The 19,326-nt window shown below is 42.6% G+C and overlaps 1 protein-coding gene across 7 annotated transcripts in view; it reads left to right on the forward strand.

Annotated features, from left to right (window-relative positions):
• ARHGAP28 (Rho GTPase activating protein 28) overlaps window positions 1-19,326 on the forward strand; it is a 1,060,144-nt gene that overhangs the window by 787,271 nt on the left and 253,547 nt on the right. For all 7 annotated transcript variants that reach the window (XM_069219852.1, XM_069219851.1, XM_069219849.1 and 4 more), the window contains one exon: window positions 12,564-12,760. In XM_069219852.1, the coding sequence (XP_069075953.1) occupies window positions 12,564-12,760 (197 nt within the window). The remainder of the gene's footprint in view (window positions 1-12,563; window positions 12,761-19,326) is intronic.

The following is a 19,326-nucleotide window of genomic DNA, read 5'->3' on the forward strand; positions in this document are numbered from 1 at the left end:
ATATATATATTTATATATATATATTCAAATAAGGCGGCACGCTGATATGTATGAACACCAATGAATCGCACTCCTCCACAGAGTTTCAAAAAGACTGTATTGGCAACGCATTTCGATCTGCACAATCTTCTTCCAAGCCATGTTTTATATTTGTGCCCAACTTTCCTTAAACATCACTGAGGTGGAAGAGTGCGGCTGGACCCTGACAATGCAGTAAGGCTAAACCTACAATGAGGTAAAGCAGTAGGAGTACAAGGACAAGCGTGTCCTCTCAGTATGAAGGGAAAAGATATATATAGTATTCTGTATATACATGTACATAAATGCATATATATATATATATATATATTTATATATATATATATATATATGTTTCTTTTCACTGAAAAAACAAAGGTTAAAGTAGTGTCATAGTTAAATTTATTTGCCAGTGACAACATTAATGGTTTGATCTAAAAACTTACCAGTTACAGTTAATTAACAGCACTAACTATAACTTGCGCCCACACCATGCACTGCTTAGGACATCATGTATGACATCACTCATGATATGTTCTTTAACATCATTTATGACATCACTGATGACATCTCAAGAAAAGGTGGGTGCCCTGGTACCCACCAAGGATTCCCACCACAAAATCTATCTGTCTTTCTCTCTCTCTCTCTCTCTCTCTACACACACACACACACACATATATATATATATATATATTTTTTTTTTTTGATGGTTGCTTTCTAACCATCCTATCCATCACAACAGGATGGGTTTTCAACCATAACAACAGGGCCAGGACTTGACAGATTCTTATAAAAACAATGAAGTGAATTATGATTCCCAGGCACACTGGAGAGTTTGACTCTAAGTTGAGGTGAGAGTAAAATAGAGAATAACTTAGATGTGCTTTAAAGAAAAGAGTTGAGAAGGATAATGAATCACATATTTTATCTATAGAATGAAATCCCTGTAAAGGTACTGAAGGGGAGTTAAAGAGAGTCAAAGGCAGCAAATGTAGTGAGGGGAGCAATTGGCTTATCCAATATAGTCTTTCTGATGTGGATATTTTATATGCTAGTATTTCAAGTATTACATGTTAAATAATGATGGGTTTAATAATGGGACAAGGAATTGTTCTTGGATGAGATACCATGTGATGAAAATATGTGAATATACAATACAGCTTCGCTGGTGTGAATGTTCCATATGCTAGTGTTTCACGTACTGAATGATAAACAATGATGATTTTAATAATGGGACTAGGAATTGTTCTTGGAAGAGATACTCAGTGTAGAAAAATATATGAATAATCATGGATACAAATGTTCCACATGCAGTTGTTTCTTCAATGTTCAGTGTTATGAAGAGTATTGTTAATAATGACAACGTTTTTAAGTATACAGAAGTTTTGTGTTGGTGAAGTGATTCATGCTTTGGGGAACTCCAGAAAAGTGCGTATGATTAATGGTCAAGTTTTGAATATTAGTAAATTGATTTAATAGATTTTATGTTTTAAGTACATCAACATGAGATGTTATAACATAAACATATCCATTGATCTCTCCATTCTGATCAAGGCCTAATGGTTGAAGCTACGTGATTTTAGTCGATATTTGTTTTTGAGAAGTGACAAAGCTATAAGAGAAAAAACTTGAGAGATTTGTTATATCTCATGTATTGGGGATAATTTGGAATCATGTACCCCATTCACCTTAGATGACTTGCTCTTCCAAGGTTTAGTTTTGTGGAATGAATGTTTCTATCTGCTTGGTTAGGTGTTCAATGTTTTTATGTGCATATTGTATCAACTGATAAAAGATTTTATAGATGAATATTTAAACAGTGAATTTATGGATGTATATTAAAACAGTGCATTTGCAATAAAGGAAAATATAATAGAGATCCAATCAGGTGATTTTGGTCCCCAAGTATTGAATTAATCATTTTTGAATGGATGGCATTAATTCTGAAGACAATCGTATCTCTAGCCGACGCGACACCTTCATGCAGTATTTCCATGTTTATAATTAAGACTTACTCTGCACTGATATTTTACCTTCTTGTACCATCTATCAAAGCTCCCGCTTCAGAGCCATCCTGGTGCACCACAAAACCCCAAATACTCATGGGGACTTCGACTTCTCCTCCGACCAGTCTCACATATTCCTCCAGCAGTTGTCAGTGTCCCTCTAAAAGTAATTTACTCTTGATCACTGCCTGATTCCTGCACCCCATATCACAACTTGTGGTCACGCATGGCTACTCTTGTCTACATTGTGTTATATCTTTAGTTCCTCCCATTAGGTATGAATACTAAGGGACAAAAGGAACAATCAATTCTCAGATCTTTTTTTTATTTCATAAAACAGTTGTATATTGTGTTCTGTTGATTTGTTCTCTAACAGCGGTCTGAGGAAGAACTTTGGTTTTACATACATAATAATGAGGTTTTTATAAGTAGATTTATTAACCGTAAACTTTGAGCCTTAGCCGTTCTATAGTTTTTTCTGTATAATCTATGTACGTTTCAGCTGTACTGAAAAGAAGTTTTAGCTGCATTGTATGTCCATTTCCTACGCACGTTTCAACTGCATTTCCTTGCATTGAAAGGCCATACAGTATGCATGCAACAGAAATACTACTGATTGCTTCATACAGAAAGTAAGCTTAGAGCCACATCCACAAATGTTTGCAAATATTTTCTCAATTAATGCCATCTGGCGATGTAATTACTAAGCAAACCTCAATCAAATACGTGCGTTTCTCTGGGCACGGACTCAAATAATTTTTGCCAGCCATGAAAGACGTTTCACGCTGACAACGTTGCGAAAACAATTACCGTTTGGGTCATGGTTTCCTGCTCGTCCTCTACTCACTGGTACAGAGACACCATTTTGTGACAGGATGGCTCCGTATATTTTCTCACAGATGTCCACCCACTGAAGGTCATGGCTTTACACGTTAACTTCTCTTGCTGTTTAACAGATGTTTTTGCCTGAGCATTAGTGGCAGTAGCATAGTTTGTCCTTCTTCTGTTCCCCTATCCAGCCGCCCTTTACTTTATCTCCCGTCGTTGCTAATACATTAAACTGTCTGACCTACTATACCTTCCACCTGAACTATGTGGTTTTGTAGTATCGATTTTTTTCTATACACAAAGGGAGTGATTCACAATCGCATTTACAAGTATGGGAAGCAGTACTTCATTAGTCCTCTTCCACATACTCTTACAAGCTGTTGTGAATCAGTCAAAACATCCAAATTCCTATTTGTAAAAGTGCATAGGTGATACAGAATTTTCAATTTGAAATGATTGTATAGAAGGAATCCTCCTTGAATATTCCCATTTGATTCCCTTTTTAGAAGTTTTGGAGATAAGTCATAAAGCCATGTAAGAGTAAGTATAGGGGTACTACAGGAGTACGGCGGTAGATGCTTTGAAATAGCTCTGTCAAAAGGCCCGAAGGCAAATTTTGTCATAAATGTAACTTTACAACTGAATTTCCTTTACTTACCTCTACCTGGATTTCGCAAAGCAATTCAAACCTCACATACCTTTTCCATGCTGATTCTTGTAAATTTTATGTGACTTACAAAAAGTGGTCAGTCTATACTGAAATTTACATATAAATCTCCAAGAGTCAATTTACACATTTTTTGTGTGAATTGTGCGGTATAATTTTGAAATATAGTTTGCACGTTTGTATTAGTTATCTCCACCAACAACCGTGACAAATTAATACCTAGGGGCAGTCCCTAACTGTTCATACAACAGAGATGCGATTCTAGCTTATCCATCTGTCCCTACGGACAGCAGCAGTCCCTCATCTGACTGAAGAGTGTAATCTTCCTGCTGCCTACCATCTTTAAAAAGAGAGTATATATGCCAGATAGTTTACATTCGTTTAATTAGAGATTCCAACTATCGAGGCTTTTTCAATTCTCATAAACCCTTTACAAAAATAATTTGCTTCAACTAGTGTGTAATAACCATAGCACTTTGAGAGCAATTAGTCCTTGCTCATGGCAAATAAAAATGATTGCCTGATTAATTTCTGGTGATTTTCCCTCACCCCCAGAGATTTGTGCATAACACCAGAGGAATAAAGTGTTCTGTGAGTAGGATACCACCTTAGTGGACTCGGGCCCAACATCATCCCACACCTTACATAATGGTCAGCTGACCAATTTGGTTATGTCTTGTCTTCTGACCGAAACCTTTCCTCACATGTGAAGATCTTGTCAAAAAAGACACTTTCAATAGTACCACCTTCACCAGTTTGTTTACTTTGTCATACTACCACGGTCCATCATGGAATACACCCTGCCTAATTACACTTCACCATCTAGGTGACTGCATTCATGCACATTATGCATAGTGTCCATGGTCGTGATTTGTTGAGTGTTCTAGTCCCAAATACAGCACTGAGGGCCTCATTACGAGTCTGGCAGCCCATGGACTGCCACCATACTATGACTGTGGTGGAGCTGCCATGGTCCGACCACCGGCACCGCCAGGTTGCTGCCAGACGACAGCCTGGCAGTGCCAGCTGTCTTAATCTGCCAGGACAGCGCTGCACACATCACTGCCCTCCGGATTACGACTCACGTTTCTGACAGTCTTTGCATGTCAGTCCCACTGCCATTCAAAGCCTGGTGGAAAGGGGGTGCCGGGGGCCCCATAGGGGCCCTGAGGGCCCCCCATTGACTTCTTTGTTGCTCTTTTCACTGCCCGAATTATGGGCAGTGAAAAGCACGATAGGTGCTGCTGCACCTGATGCCCCACAACATTGCCACCAGCTCGATTACGAGCCAGCGTCAATGTTGTGGTGACTATTCTGCTGGGCCAACAGACTGTTTCCGCCTGCTGCCCAGTGGAAAACTCATTGTAGGGCCAGCATGCGGAAAACCACAGTGGCTGTTTTCCATCCGAAAGGGTTTGCCGGGCAGCCTCTGCCGCCCGCCAAACTCAAATTGAGGTCCTCACTCTTGCCCAATAATAATCTTCCATGGACACCATAGGCACACAATACCACCACAAGATGTTGCCATGGAAATCATACCGTTTTTGTTTGGTGGTTTCCCATGAGCCTCCTCAATAATACCTCAATGATTGCTACACCATTGCTTATGCCCATCCTGTAAAATTCCCATTGAAAACACACCGGAGAACATCTATCATCCTTGTAGGAAGCTGGCCTTGTGTGTGGAGAGCACCTATGTTGTTATCACCTCATACCAGGTCCAGGTTTCCCCTATTAGTGAAGTGTAGGCAGTGTCTAGGAAGCCAGGGCTCTCTAGAGGTAGCTGTGGATGAGCAGTCAAGACTTATCTAGGAAATATGCAAAGCTTATGCAATACCACAACAGTCACACAGCACTTATATACATGAAAGAACCATACAATGTTTAAAAAATAAAGGTACTTTATTATAGTAACACAAATACTAGAATACTGAAAAGTCAATTCCCAAACTGAAGGTAAGTAAACACACTATTATATACACATTAGAAATCAGTAAATAGCATAAAAAGCAATATGCATTGGTAAAAGCAAATAGTCAGGGCCCTAGGGGAGGGCCAAACCATATACTAAAAAAATGGAATGTGAAAGACAATCCCCCACCCAAGTAAGTGTAATCAGTTGAAGGGAGCTGGATGAACTAGGACCCCCAAGAAATGAGTACCAGAATGACCCCAGTGACCAGCAGAGCAGAGGTAAGTACCTGGTTTTCCCCAAAACCAACAGGAGGACTTTGGAAAAGGTTTATGCAAGGCCTAACCAAGACTGGAAGAACCCAAAGGTGGATCCTGACAGAAGAGGACCTGCAAAGGAAGGTGACCAAGTTCAGTTCGGGTTGGAGTGTCTAGTGGTGGCAGGAGCCACTACCCACCCTTCTGTGGTTGCAGGACCAGGTTGACAGTGTCTAAAGAAGGTCAGCATTGCAGCACAGGAGATGAAGAGAAGTCCCAGAATTGATGCAAGTGATGTCCCACGTCAGCGGTCGAGATGCAGTTGGTTAGTGGTGCTGGGAAACCACTAACAAGCCTTGGTGAATACAACAGATGGAGAAAAGGTATGCATGGCTGAAGAGAACCAGCAAGGTCAAGGGGACTCGACCCAAGGAGGAGAGTTGAGGGTTACCCTCAGAAGCTAGGAGAGTCACAAAAAGAGGAGACAGCCCCCACAGGCAACCCACTGGCAGCAGGCACAGCAGTCACAGTTAGGCCCACACAGCACTCCTGAAGAGGAGTCCCACATCGCTGGACCAGCAGGAAGGAGACAATACTTTGCAGGAAGGAGTACTGGTGGCTGGGGCTACATGGTGCCTGAAGATCCCTTAGAGGATGAACAAACAAGGCTTGGTAGCTGCAAGAGTCACAGTGCACAGGGGTGCTGTCCTGCAAGAAGAAGCAAGGGAGTACAGTCTCCCAAGTTGGACATCTGGAAGAGAGAACCAAGGAGACCCCTCAAGACCACCACCTGTGATGCAGGATCCACGCAGTTCTGGAGGAGAGAGGATCCACGCAGCCAGTTGTCATTGGAATGGTGCCAGCGGATGCAGGGGAGTGACTCCTTCACTCCAAGGGAGATCTCTTTCTACTTCTTGTGCAGGCTTAAGACTCATTGCCCTCAGAGGATGCACAGCTGGGAAAATGTTGCAGTTGCTGGAAGGAGTCGGAGAAACAATGTTGCAGAGTAGAGTCATCGCTGAAATTGCAGATTGTCGTTTCCTGAAGGGTCCAGTTGCAGTTCCAAAGGCCTGAAGATGAAGTAAACTATGCATAGGAGTCTTGCTGGAATCTTTCACATCAAATCTGGGGGCCCACCCAAGAGGGAGACCATAAATAGCCCAGGAAGGGGGATTGGTCACCTAGAAGTGTGACCACCTATCAGGAGGGGGTTGTGACGTCACCTAACTGATCTAGCCAGTACGATGCTCCCAAGGGGCCTCTGCCCACCTTGGAATGAAGATGGCAGAATCAAGTGGCCACCTGGAGGAGCTCTGGGCACCACCCCTGGGGTGGTGATGGGCAGGGGAGTGGTCACTCCCCTTTCCATTGTCCAGTTTCGCACCAGCGAAGGGACCAGGGGTCCCTTAACTGGTACAAACCAGTTTCCTCAAGGAGGGCATGAAATGTTACCTTCAAAGCATACCGGAGGCTTGGGGAGGCGGCTACCCCTCCCAAGGCATGTAACACCTATTTCCAAGGGAGAGGGTGTTAAGTCCCTGTCCCACAGGAAATCCTTTGTTCTGCCTTCCTCTGCCTGAGCTGGTCAAGCAGCAGGAGGACAGAAACCTGTCTGAAGGGTGGCAGCATCGTTGGTTGCCCGGAAAACCCCAGAAGACTGTTTGGAGCAATGGTGGGGGCCTCTAAGGAGCTCCCAGAGTGCATGGGATCATACAAACAGTACTGACAACAGTTTTGGGGTATGATTGCGACATGTTTGATACCAAACATGCCCAGGTTTGGAGTTACCATAATGTAGCTGGACACAGGTAAAATGGCTTCTCCACACTTACCAAGTCCTGTGCAATGGAGCTGGAATTCGCACGGGCGCCTCTGCTCATGCAGGGGCCTACCATAAGGGTGCATTACAGTGACCTGGTGCAGTGCCCTGTAGTGAAAGGGTGCATGCACCTTTTCACGCAGGCTGCAGTGGCAGGTCTGCAGACACATTTTGCATGGGCTCCCATGGGTGGCATAATGCATACTGCAGCCCATGGGGAAATCTCGGTGCCCCAATGCCCTGGGTACCTAAGTACCATATGCTAGGGACTTATATGGGGGCACCAGTATGCCAATTGTGGGGTATGCAAAGTCTTAGGCAACCAAATTTAGAGGGAGAGAGTATAATCACTGGGGTTCTGGTTAGCAGTACCCCAGTCAAAACATACTGACTGCACAAAGTGAGGGTAACCATGCCAAAAAGAGTGACTTTCCTACAATCCTATAAAATACTACTCTAAAACAGTCTAAATTATGAAACATATTGAATTTTCTGTAATATTGCCTCAGCTAGTCCAGCATATTTTGTAGTCCCATGTGGTCAGCTTCCTCCTCTCAGTGTACTTTTAAACATGTTTGTTTATATTTGATTGAGTCAGCTAATGTTTTTCGGGACATAGCCCATTTCACTTGCTAATTGAATGTCTCCAGTTTGCAGCTGAACAGTACGCCAGCTAACTTGGACATTATAACAGCCAGGACCAACTTAATTTACACTACGCACACCATACTACCCAAAATGTCATCCTCACAGATCCGAGGCAGTCCTTCTGTTAATACCAAAACACTGTGCCCTGGCCACTAAAATAAGGCCCATCTACACAAACTTGCTGTTCCAGTGGGCACTGTTCGAACATTTCAGTCTTCAGATATCCACTACTAACTCGGCAAAGCATATCTTGTTTTGGCGATGTCCGTAACCGCTTTTAGCTCAAAAATAGAAACATATTTTCTGTTAAAGACGTAATATAGCTGCTACATTGTTGATTGCATGTTCTTCCTTGTTTTGGGATCGTAAAATCCTCCTTGAGACCCACCTAGAGCGATGCAAATATAAGTGATTATTGGCCAAACCTGTCTGTAAATGCAGTCATTTTTACCACCATTTAACTAGGGGCCCTGCAAACTAAACCCCCAAAGGTAGCCTTTGCGTTTTATGCGCTCTCGCCTGAATCCGCTTTCTAGTGTTGCCAATGCACCAATAGCTAATGCAATGAAATTATCTACTGCCTTGAACTCCAATTGTGAAGTGGTCAGTGTGACATCGGTTGCATTCTAAAGTCCTTTACCATGTGCAGGCCAGAACGTGTGTTTGCCTATCAGACAATGCATTTTAAAGTGTATTTTGCATCCTACTGTGCATTTCCCCTTCTCTTTCTAAACATGTCAGTCCACATCAGACCTAGACCGCAAAAGGCTGACAAGCTTATGGTGATATTACAACCATCAATATGTCAAAAAATCTCAATTCACAGCTCGCTCCTCACCAACTCAAAAAAACTACAAACCCAACTGCTTAGCAAGCCTCCATGGATCCCTTTGGACAGAACATCCTCCCTCTGTGTATTTAATGCCTTATTCCTAGGAATAAACTTGGGAAAAGAAGCAATACCACAGCTCCATGATACATTGTCATAAACACCTTCTAAGTGCAATCACACTCATTCTTTTGGACCTCCACGCCTTTCTACTCACGGCCTTACAAAATAAGCTCCGAGCGCTGCTCTTAGCTCCATGCTAATGTGAAATACACCCTACTCGCAGGCATAATTTGCGGATGTCTGTCATATTTCCCATTCTAAAAGCTTGCCTGTTACTTCAGGGGGCCTTGGTATAGATGCTGCTTTCTCTGTTATCTGCTACATAGATGATAATCAACTATATTTCCAAATCAACAACGCAGAGAATGTACAACGTTCAATAAAATAACTCAACCCCAACAAATATGTGTGTATTCCCAGGCACATAAGAATACCCTTCACAAGTCATGAAAGTCATAGCCTTCTATTCAATAAACAGTTTGTATCTTTCTCTCTTAAAAAATGCACAATAGATGGCCTTATACATTTTTTGTCAAACAAATGTCCAAAAGGGAATTGGATCTCCCTCTCTCTCACAAACACACGCACGCACGCGCACGCACGCACACTCACACACACACACAGTTTTAATTTTAGTCAAAATCAAAACTGGAGTTGGTGGAAAACAAGCAGGTCACCAATGCAGTCAGTGCACAAGTGCAGAGGGGAAATCAAGTGTGTAATAATCGAACTCTTGTTTGAAAAATGATTAAAACACATTTTCATACCGGGAAGTTACCACTTGTAAACAAGTTAATCTAACAGCCAGTAACTATTGTGTCAGCGTTTCAACTCCAATTCATAAATGACTCAGGTCTTCCTCCGAATGGAAAACAAAGTCAAGTGCCACTACTAGATGGGGGAAACGGATGGATAACGCATCCGTTGGAAACATCCATTTGAAGGCCAGGCACTTCATAGGCCGGTGCCAAAAAGAACATTTCACATATGTTCGCAAAATCTGCGTAAAATATCATACTGGACCATGGTTATGGGGTGTGGAGTATATTTTATTGGATAAATGCACCAAGTATCCACATGTATAGTGATGCATTTTTTGTGACATATTTTGGGGTTCCTGTAAATGCGTTTATGGTTGAATCTGTTTTGAGCTCTTTGTTTTTGTTTTGATGAATGGGTTAGCCAGTTGGCACTGAAGAAGTTACTGACAAGCCATCGTAGCAATTTCAGATTAAGATAGACGGAGCCATAGAATGTTTTACCAGGTTTCTCTACTACTTACACATAGGAGATTTGATGTTTTATCCGGCTGAGCTAAAGTGTGTTGGCATAGTAAATCCAAAGGTTCACTAGAGTTTTTACCACTTTGAGGCTGCCACTAGCGTGGATGAAAGCTACTATAGGCATGAGTAGGAGACAGTGGTGGAATATTCTGATACAAGATCTCCATTTTTGTCATGAATAATTTAGTTGATTAAAACATTAGTCATATCAGCTCATAGGAATAGGGGCAGTAGATCATTGGATTGAGGAATGTAAGTCAGGGACTGCATGCTTGACTAAATTGTGTATGTGTTAGTGTGGGCTAGGAATGACAACTTTGGTAACATGTGTGACGATCTCAGGAGTATTCCAAACTGGTCCCTACAGATGCGACTCTGAGGATAGACATGTTTGAACCATCTCATGAAAAGAGTGAGGTGGATTGGGTCATACATGAACTATACATTCACACGTCCCTTCTTCTGCCTCAGTTTCAACTCCCCTTAGGTAACGAGAGAGGTGCAGAAGCAGTGCTTGGCGTCAGCTTGCTGAATCTTAAAAAATTGCATGCAACTGGGTAAAGTAAGCAACATCACAGGATTTATATGATACTTTTTGATCCTCCAGCAAAATAGCATTTTAATTTGGTGCCATCTAAGGAGCCTACCTTACCTTGTGTTGCGGAAGTGCTGACATACCAGTTTCTATATAGTTGCATGAGCAAACTCCCCTCAAATGTTTATATATCATATTATGGGCAGATATTCAGTTTTACCTGGAGAATCTTAGTCTTCTGGTGAGCCAATGTGGATTCAACCAGTTGGAAAGGCAGGCGGGTTACTATCCAGGTAGAGCTTGCGCCCAAGACAGAGTGGTTTCAAACTTGCCCTTCGGCTGGAAATCAGCTAAGAGATGTTGTTGAGGGAGAAAAGGGATTGTGTTCCTCAAGTCAAAAAAAGATGCAGGCCACCTACTGTTGCTGGTTTTGTAATAGGATATTACCCATATATGCCATTGCACTAGTTGTTCCTGATGATCAGTGTGTGTATACAGCAAAGCCCAGCCTTTGAGGTAGAAGTAATTGGGGCAAGGTTCCTTGAAGGGCGCATAGACTCCAAAACATATTTTTGTGACACTCTTCACCTCCGGAATCAATGAGCAATGAACAAAACCCAACATACAAACCTTGCCCACTATGTTTCAATTCTAAGTGCACTCTGTGCATTGCTATTTAACCAATTCCTAATTTGTAAGCGGTTGAAGATGGTGGGCAGATACAATGGAATTTGGTCACAACATTTTAATTCATTCCATTGCAATCACTATTTGGAAGGGATGCCCTACCCGCTCTGCTTCCAAATAGCAATTTGGTATATAGTCGCAAACCCAAACTGTGATTTGATAATGTGTTACCAAATCCAGTTTGGGCTTGGTACATACCAAAATGTGTTTTGCGGCTGCAAATGGTTCGATTTTGTGAACCAGGCACTTTACAACCTCAAAATGCTTTGCTTCATCTGGCCCGCAAATTCTTGAACAGTCTCACTGCATAGGGTTCCACATAAAATACATATCATAACTCTTTAAAGCATGGATGATTTACTTTCAAGCTGTTTGATAATGGGGAAACGGGACATCTCAACAAAGAATACGCATGAAAAGATTACTTAAGCAGATGATCTTTGGTAAAAATGACATACCCTATATGAAAGTTGGAGCTTTGCAGAAATAGCATGCCTTCATTTCTCATGAGGTGTACAGTATTGCTCATTATTCAATGACAAAAGTTTATTTCATGCCAACTCACACAGAAGTTGAGTTGAAAAATAACTTGATTGTATTTCTGAAGAAGGTGTAAAACAAGTATGACATAAGATGCAAAATTGCTCCTAGAAGCTGACTTTTGAATGCATCTTATAAAAGAGAATTTAACAAAAATAAATTCTACAATTCAAATTATTGTTGAATGCATTGAATGAACGTGTCTTACGGCACAATTTTACTTGTAAACATATGGTTGATCATGTGGCACAAGCACGTTGTAATTTGTAGATTTGTATATTTATTATGTGTATTTATTTTGATGTAAGTTTTATGATTATCACTTACCCTTAAAAAATTCCATGCAAACAGGTTGACTTCTGTGTTTTTTTAAGGGACATAAGATACTGCACCTTACAGACTACGACAGCAAGTCTGAAATCTGCTGTTGTTGTCAGTATAATAACTCCATGTATATTTTCTTTTGTTTAGGAAGTCTCAGAGCCGTAAAATTAACAGGATGCTTTCAAATGAGTCGTTGCATTCCCCCGTGTTCAATCGGTCATTGTCTCAGGTCTCTGTGGACAGCACGTCAATGGAGGACTTCTGGTGTGAAGTGGAGAGCATCCAGGAGAGCAATGAGGAAGGGCAGGAAGGGAACATGGTGATGGAGGTGAAGCCTGCTGATGGTAAGCCACCAAATGTGTATTTGTTACATTGTTGATAACAATTTGAGGGTTTTTGTCTCCTGACAGACACTGTTCCCCCGACTCCTTGCAGATGTCACTCAATTCTATCCTAAAACCCCCTTCCTTCCTGATATTGGGGTATCTAGGTCTCTAATTACATCACACCCTGTCCACAATAAGGTTGGCTGCTTGGAGGCTGAAAGGCCAAGTTTTACCTTGTTTGAGGCTTTCAGAGTATGCAGAGTACATCACTCAGAAATCTTTCTTCTAAAAATGCTTACACTTATCATTGAATATCATTTCTATCCCAAGGGGATCCAGATTTATTTTGCCCTCTCATATGGATTCTCAACTTAATTCTAGATGGTTTTCAACTAGGTTTAGCTGGTCAACTTTCGAAGTTCAGTGGGCAGCCATCAAATCTTTTTGTGGTCCCTGTGGATCTTTGGAAGCCCTAGCTTGCTTAATAGACCCCCGATACCTAAGCTTCCGAGACAGATGGATGTTCCTTCCTGGGATCGTTCCCAAATTTCAGAGGCTTATGATTTTGAGAAGCGGTCTTTCCTCATATGGTTCAAAGTCAGTTGACTAGAATTTTGGCAGCATCTTTGGCTTCCATGTCTGGAGTCCATTTATTGAATGCTTGTTGTGCAAGTACATTGGCCTCTTCTTCAATGTTTATTCAGCATTGTATGTTGTAAATTTCAAATAATTAAGAGGTTAATATTGGTTATTGTCTCCCTCTTTGGTGTAAACATTATTGTTGCTATTTCACATGTGTTTCATCAAGAGGTAGTTGTTGTTAACATTGATTATTGAATATTCATGCCACAACCAGGTACATTTGTTTGGGTATATCTTCATGTTGTTCGGAATAACATGAAGACAATGAAGTAAGTGGAGATAAACTTCAGATTAAATTGCATAATCCTTGTTACGCCTCTTCTATTAGTCCTTCATTTACTGATAAGCTCATTTTAGCCTGCCCTGGGTGGTTGTACCCTGTTTTCTTGTTATTAACCGAATGCAATGTAAGTAGACTACCCAAACATACCTAAATACCTAAAAATATATTAAATACTGAAAGGATACAGTTTAAAAAGTGAAAAAAGATATAAAGTAGGCCTTGGCTGATTTCGCAGAGTTCGTGAAGTGACCAAAAAACTCCATGCGCTGCGCTGAGTTCCAAAGCGGCAGAGTGCATTAGGTCAGGCCATTCGCGTTGAGTTTTAGCACCAGGTGTTGGTCCCGCACTGAAAAAGTAGTGCGAACGGCTCCTCGCACAAGAGGGCGCTGCTTCTTTTCTGCTGCTCAAGTAGATTTTCTACTCAAGCGGCAGCTTCCTCACTGCAAACGGAAGGTTTCTCAACGTGAGCGATCGCATTCATCCGTGACTACCGGCATTGAGAAATCTCACCAGTGGGTGGTTTGAGTAAAATTTTCCTTGCTCGTGCTCGCCAACTCAACGTTGGTGAGTGCTGAAAAAAACTGCTACGTTATGTGGAGTTTCTCAGAACTCCATGCTCTAAGCGGAGCGTGGAGTGGGAAAAACTCTGCAAACTCAGTGAGTGGAGTTCACCACCCACCCCTAATATAAATCAAAATCAAAATCAAATCATTAACATTTATAAAGCGCGCTACTCACCCGTGCGGGTCTCAAGGCGCTAGGGGGGAGGGGGGGTTACTGCTGCTCGAAAAACCAGGTCTTGAGGAGTCTCCGGAATGCGGAGTGGTCCTGGGTGGTCCTGAGGCTGGTGGGGAGGGTGTTCCAGGTCTTGGCTGCCAGGTAGGAGAAGGACCTCCCACCCGCCGTGGAGCGGCGGATGCGAGGGACGGCAGCGAGCGCAAGGCCAGAGGAACGGAGGAGACGGGTGGGGGCGTAGAAGCTGAGGCGGCGGTTGAGGTATTCCGGTCCCTTGTTGTGGAGGGCTTTGTGTGCGTGGGTGAGAAGTCGGAAGGTGATCCTTTTGCTGACTGGGAGCCAATGCAGGTGTCTCAGGTGTGCGGAGATGTGGCTGTTGCGGGGTACGTCGAGGATGAGGTGGGCCGAGGCGTTTTGGATACGTTGCAGGCGTTTTTGGAGTTTAGCGGTGGTCCCAGCATAGAGGGTGTTGCCGTAGTCCAGGCGGCTCGTGACGAGGGCGTGGGTCACGGATTTTCTGGTGTCGGCGGGGATCCAGCGGAAGATCTTGCGGAGCATGCGGAGGGTGAGGAAGCAGGCGGAGGACACGGCGTTGACTTGTTTGGTCATGGTGAGAAGAGGGTCCAAGATGAAGCTGAGGTTGCGGGCGTGGTCTGAGGGGGTCGGTGCGGTGCCAAGGGCCGTGGGCCACCAGGAATCGTCCCATGCGGTCGGGGTGTTGCCGAGGATGAGGACTTCCGTTTTGTCCGAGTTCAGCTTTAGGCGGCTGAGCCTCATCCAATCTGCGACGTCCTTCATGCCGTCTTGTAGGTTGGTCTTAGCGCTGGCGTGGTCCTTGGTGAGGGAGAGTATAAGTTGGGTGTCGTCGGCGTAGGAGGTGATGATGATGTTGTATATAAAGGAGTGATTACTGGAGGAAGCCAGGGCGCTAAGTGTCTGTCTAGAGTCTGTCTAGAGTCAACAAGCCTCATATTGTTAGAATAATACAAGGATCAAAAGGATGAAACATACCGATTATTGAATCATTAAACTGAGCATTACAAACGAAAGCAAGTTTTTCCACGTAGTCTCCGCTTAAACGGACAACGTTCCAGACTGGAGAATGCTATATATTTAAACTCTGGTCTTGAGACTCTTGGTTGAACACCCACTTCTTCGTTAAGGGTGGGTGAGATTGGACCGAAGCAGCACAGAAGGCCATTTATAGAGAAGGTAATTGTAGACTTTTATGGACAGCCTCCCCCCCATTCAGCCTCCTGTGCAATATCTGAAAAATCAAAAAGCACCACTTAATGTGCGTTGTTGCATACTTTTCTAAAAAATGTTAAAACTTGTTTATAATGTTTAGCGTTTTCTGTATTATTTCATACCTCCTGTTACTTCACTCAAGGAAATATTTTTATCTCATACGGGGGAGATGCTCGGCATGTGAAAGTTTAAAGAGCAACGCTCTTAATCATACGATACTCATCTTATGATACCTGTGGTAATCTGCTCCCGCACTCTCTACCACTGCTTCATAAAAGTGTGAAATTGCAAACTTAAAATATATAATTGCTTTAGTAAGCGAAAGGGCTCGGTGAGTGAATTACCTCCTGCATTGCTTTGTGGGTAACTTTCAGTTCACATGTTGGAATCCCCACAGGGCAGAATCAATACTGTTGTTCAGTTAATAATAATAATAATACTTGTTTACAGCACTATAAATTGGCATCACTGCATTAGCAAGTGCTATATGATAACCAGTTATTATTATCTGTCTTTATATGTCGAGTCTATCAATTTCTAAGATATTGAATGCTGGTTTAATCTAACCTAAAAAGGGATGTGTACAAACAATTCCAGACATATTTAAAACTATATTGTCAAATTTCAACATCTGTCATTTTCAAAAGTGAAATACATAAAAGTATCACAGATATTACAAACATATGACTTAATTTTGTTGTCAAGTAGAATCCAATGGTTGGTTTTTGTCATCAAATCAAATTTTCCTATTACAGTTAAGAAATAGTACGTTACTACCCCAATACGTAAGCTAAGAACAAAGCCACTGGGCAGGTTTAAACTGTCTAAATCTTCAATGGACAAGATGCACCAACCAAGCTCGAGGCCAGCCATACCATCTACCTGACAGACCTCAAATGCTAATTGGTTCATACAGAACAACGTTTAGCTCTGGAGTAGAGGACTTTTTTACAAGTAGCGATTATAGACCATGGTCTTACGTTTTTCTAAGAATTTCTTTGAATTGTCATTTTGTAATAGCTGCATTATCTCAGTGGCCAGCAAGACCCTAAGGATTTTTTGCTTGCAACTCCCCTTCAGAGCAGACAAATTGTTAGAACTGGCCATTTTGACCTCACACAGGTGCCACAACATTGCCTGTACAGTCAAGCTTTCACCGAACACAGTGCCAGCTTGCGCTGAATGGCTTGAATAGGTATGGACTTCATCATCTCCACTGCTTCTTTCAAAAGAGACCCTTTGACTGCATCCAACCACTCAACTTTTCTCTGGGCTAAAATAGCAGAGCCACAAATTAGGTAGGGACCTACCCAGTGGTGTAACATTAGCCCCCGCAGCCCCTGGGGTGGTGACCCCGAGCCCCAGGAGGCCCCATCAGCACAGTACACTGTGCACTGGTGGCAGGCCCCTGGCCTGAGAGCTCCTGACTGGGTCGAAGGGGTCCCCTCCATGTACTTTGCAGAGGGGGCCCTCAGAGGGGCCCCCTCAAGTTTCGTTTCACCACTGGACCTGCCTTGGCAATGTAGCCTACTACCTGCAGTTGTGAGAATCAAATCCCCCGTAATTCATTTTAAGAAGATGTTTTTGAAAGTACTAGGGGTTGTTGCATTATTAACTATTGATGTTCGGGTATCTGTCTTAAGGACTCCAGGAAAATGTTTTGATTGCTTCTACCCAATCGCAAATTCTTGCTTTTAGATCAGTTTGCAGGCAGAGAGTTTGAAAACTCTGTTCGTCCAGCCTTGCCAGTAGAAGTTCTAGCCATATTGGGGTGGGACTAAAGATGAAGCTAAAAGTGCAGGAGTTGGAGTACTGACTACCTTAGCAGGAATACTGACATCCTTGTGTAACATGGTGTGAAGATTCAAAATGACGAGTTTACCAACAGAGCTGCCAAAATACATCTTTGGATCCCTCCCCTTGGGGTGGAGGTTCGGTAAAGCTCTCCTTTTTCCTGTTCGCATTGATGCTCGGGATTTATCATATAATTAGATTGTGTCACGCAGAATCTTTTCATTTACACATTTTAATAAATAACAATGGCCTATCTACAGTGTCAAACGCACTTTCTACATCAGTATACAGGGAGTGCAGAATTATTAGGCAACTTGTATTTTTGAGGATTAATTTTATTATTGAACAACAACCATGTTCTCAATGAACCCAAAAAACTCATTAATATCAAAACTGAATATTTGGAAGTAGTTTTTAGTTTGTTTTTAGTTTTAGCTATGTTAGGGGGATATCTGTGTGTGCAGGTGACTATCACTGTGCATAATTATTAGGCAACTTAACAAAAAAAAATATATACCCATTTCAATTATTTATCATTACCAGTGAAACCAATAAAACATCTCAACATTCACAAATATACATTTCTGACATTCAAAAACAAAACAAAAACAAATCAGTGACCAATATAGCCACCTTTCTTTGCAAGGACACTCAAAAGCCTGCCATCCATGGATTCTGTCAATGTTTTGATCTGTTCACCATCAACATTGCGTGCAGCAGCAACCACAGCCTCCCAGACACTGTTCAGAGAGGTGTACTGTTTTCCCTCCTTGTAAATCTCACATTTGATGATGGACCACAGGTTCTCAATGGGGTTCAGATCAGGTGAACAAGGAGGCCATGTCATTAGATTTCCTTCTTTTATACCCTTTCTTGCCAGCCACGCTGTGGAGTACTTGGACACGTGTGATGGAGCATTGTCCTGCATGAAAATCATGTTTTTCTTGAAGGATGCAGACTTCTTCCTGTACCACTGCTTGAAGAAGGTGTCTTCCAGGAACTGGCAGTAGGACTGGGAGTTGAGCTTGACTCCATCCTCAACCCGAAAAGGCCCCACAAGCTCATCTTTGATGATACCAGCCCAAACCAGTACTCCACCTCCACCTTGCTGGCGTCTGAGTCGGACTGGAGCTCTCTGCCCCTTACCAATCCAGCCACGGGCCCATCCATCTGGCCCATCAAGACTCACTCTCATTTCATCAGTCCATAAAACCTTAGAAAAATCAGTCTTGAGATATTTCTTGGCCCAGTCTTGACGTTTCAGCTTGTGTGTCTTGTTCAGTGGTGGTCGTCTTTCAGCCTTTCTTACCTTGGCCATGTCTCTGAGTATTGCACACCTTGTGCTTTTGGGCACTCCAGTGATGTTGCAGCTCTGAAATATGGCCAAACTGGTGGCAAGTGGCATCGTGGCAGCTGCACGCTTGACTTTTCTCAGTTCATGGGCAGTTATTTTGCGCCTTGGTTTTTCCACACGCTTCTTGCGACCCTGTTGACTATTTTGAATGAAACGCTTGATTGTTCGATGATCACGCTTCAGAAGCTTTGCAATTTTAAGAGTGCTGCATCCCTCTGCAAGATATCTCACTATTTTTTACTTTTCTGAGCCTGTCAAGTCCTTCTTTTGACCCATTTTGCCAAAGGAAAGGAAGTTGCCTAATAATTATGCACACCTGATATAGGGTGTTGATGTCATTAGACCACACCCCTTCTCATTACAGAGATGCACATCACCTAATATGCTTAATTGGTAGTAGGCTTTCGAGCCTATACAGCTTGGAGTAAGACAACATGCATAAAGAGGATGATGTGGTCAAAATACTCATTTGCCTAATAATTCTGCACTCCCTGTATTCACAACTTAAGATGTGATTGTGATTCTTAA

Source organism: Pleurodeles waltl, chromosome 2_2 (genome assembly GCF_031143425.1).
Source record: "Pleurodeles waltl isolate 20211129_DDA chromosome 2_2, aPleWal1.hap1.20221129, whole genome shotgun sequence".
NCBI classification, from domain to species: Eukaryota; Metazoa; Chordata; class Amphibia; order Caudata; family Salamandridae; genus Pleurodeles; species Pleurodeles waltl.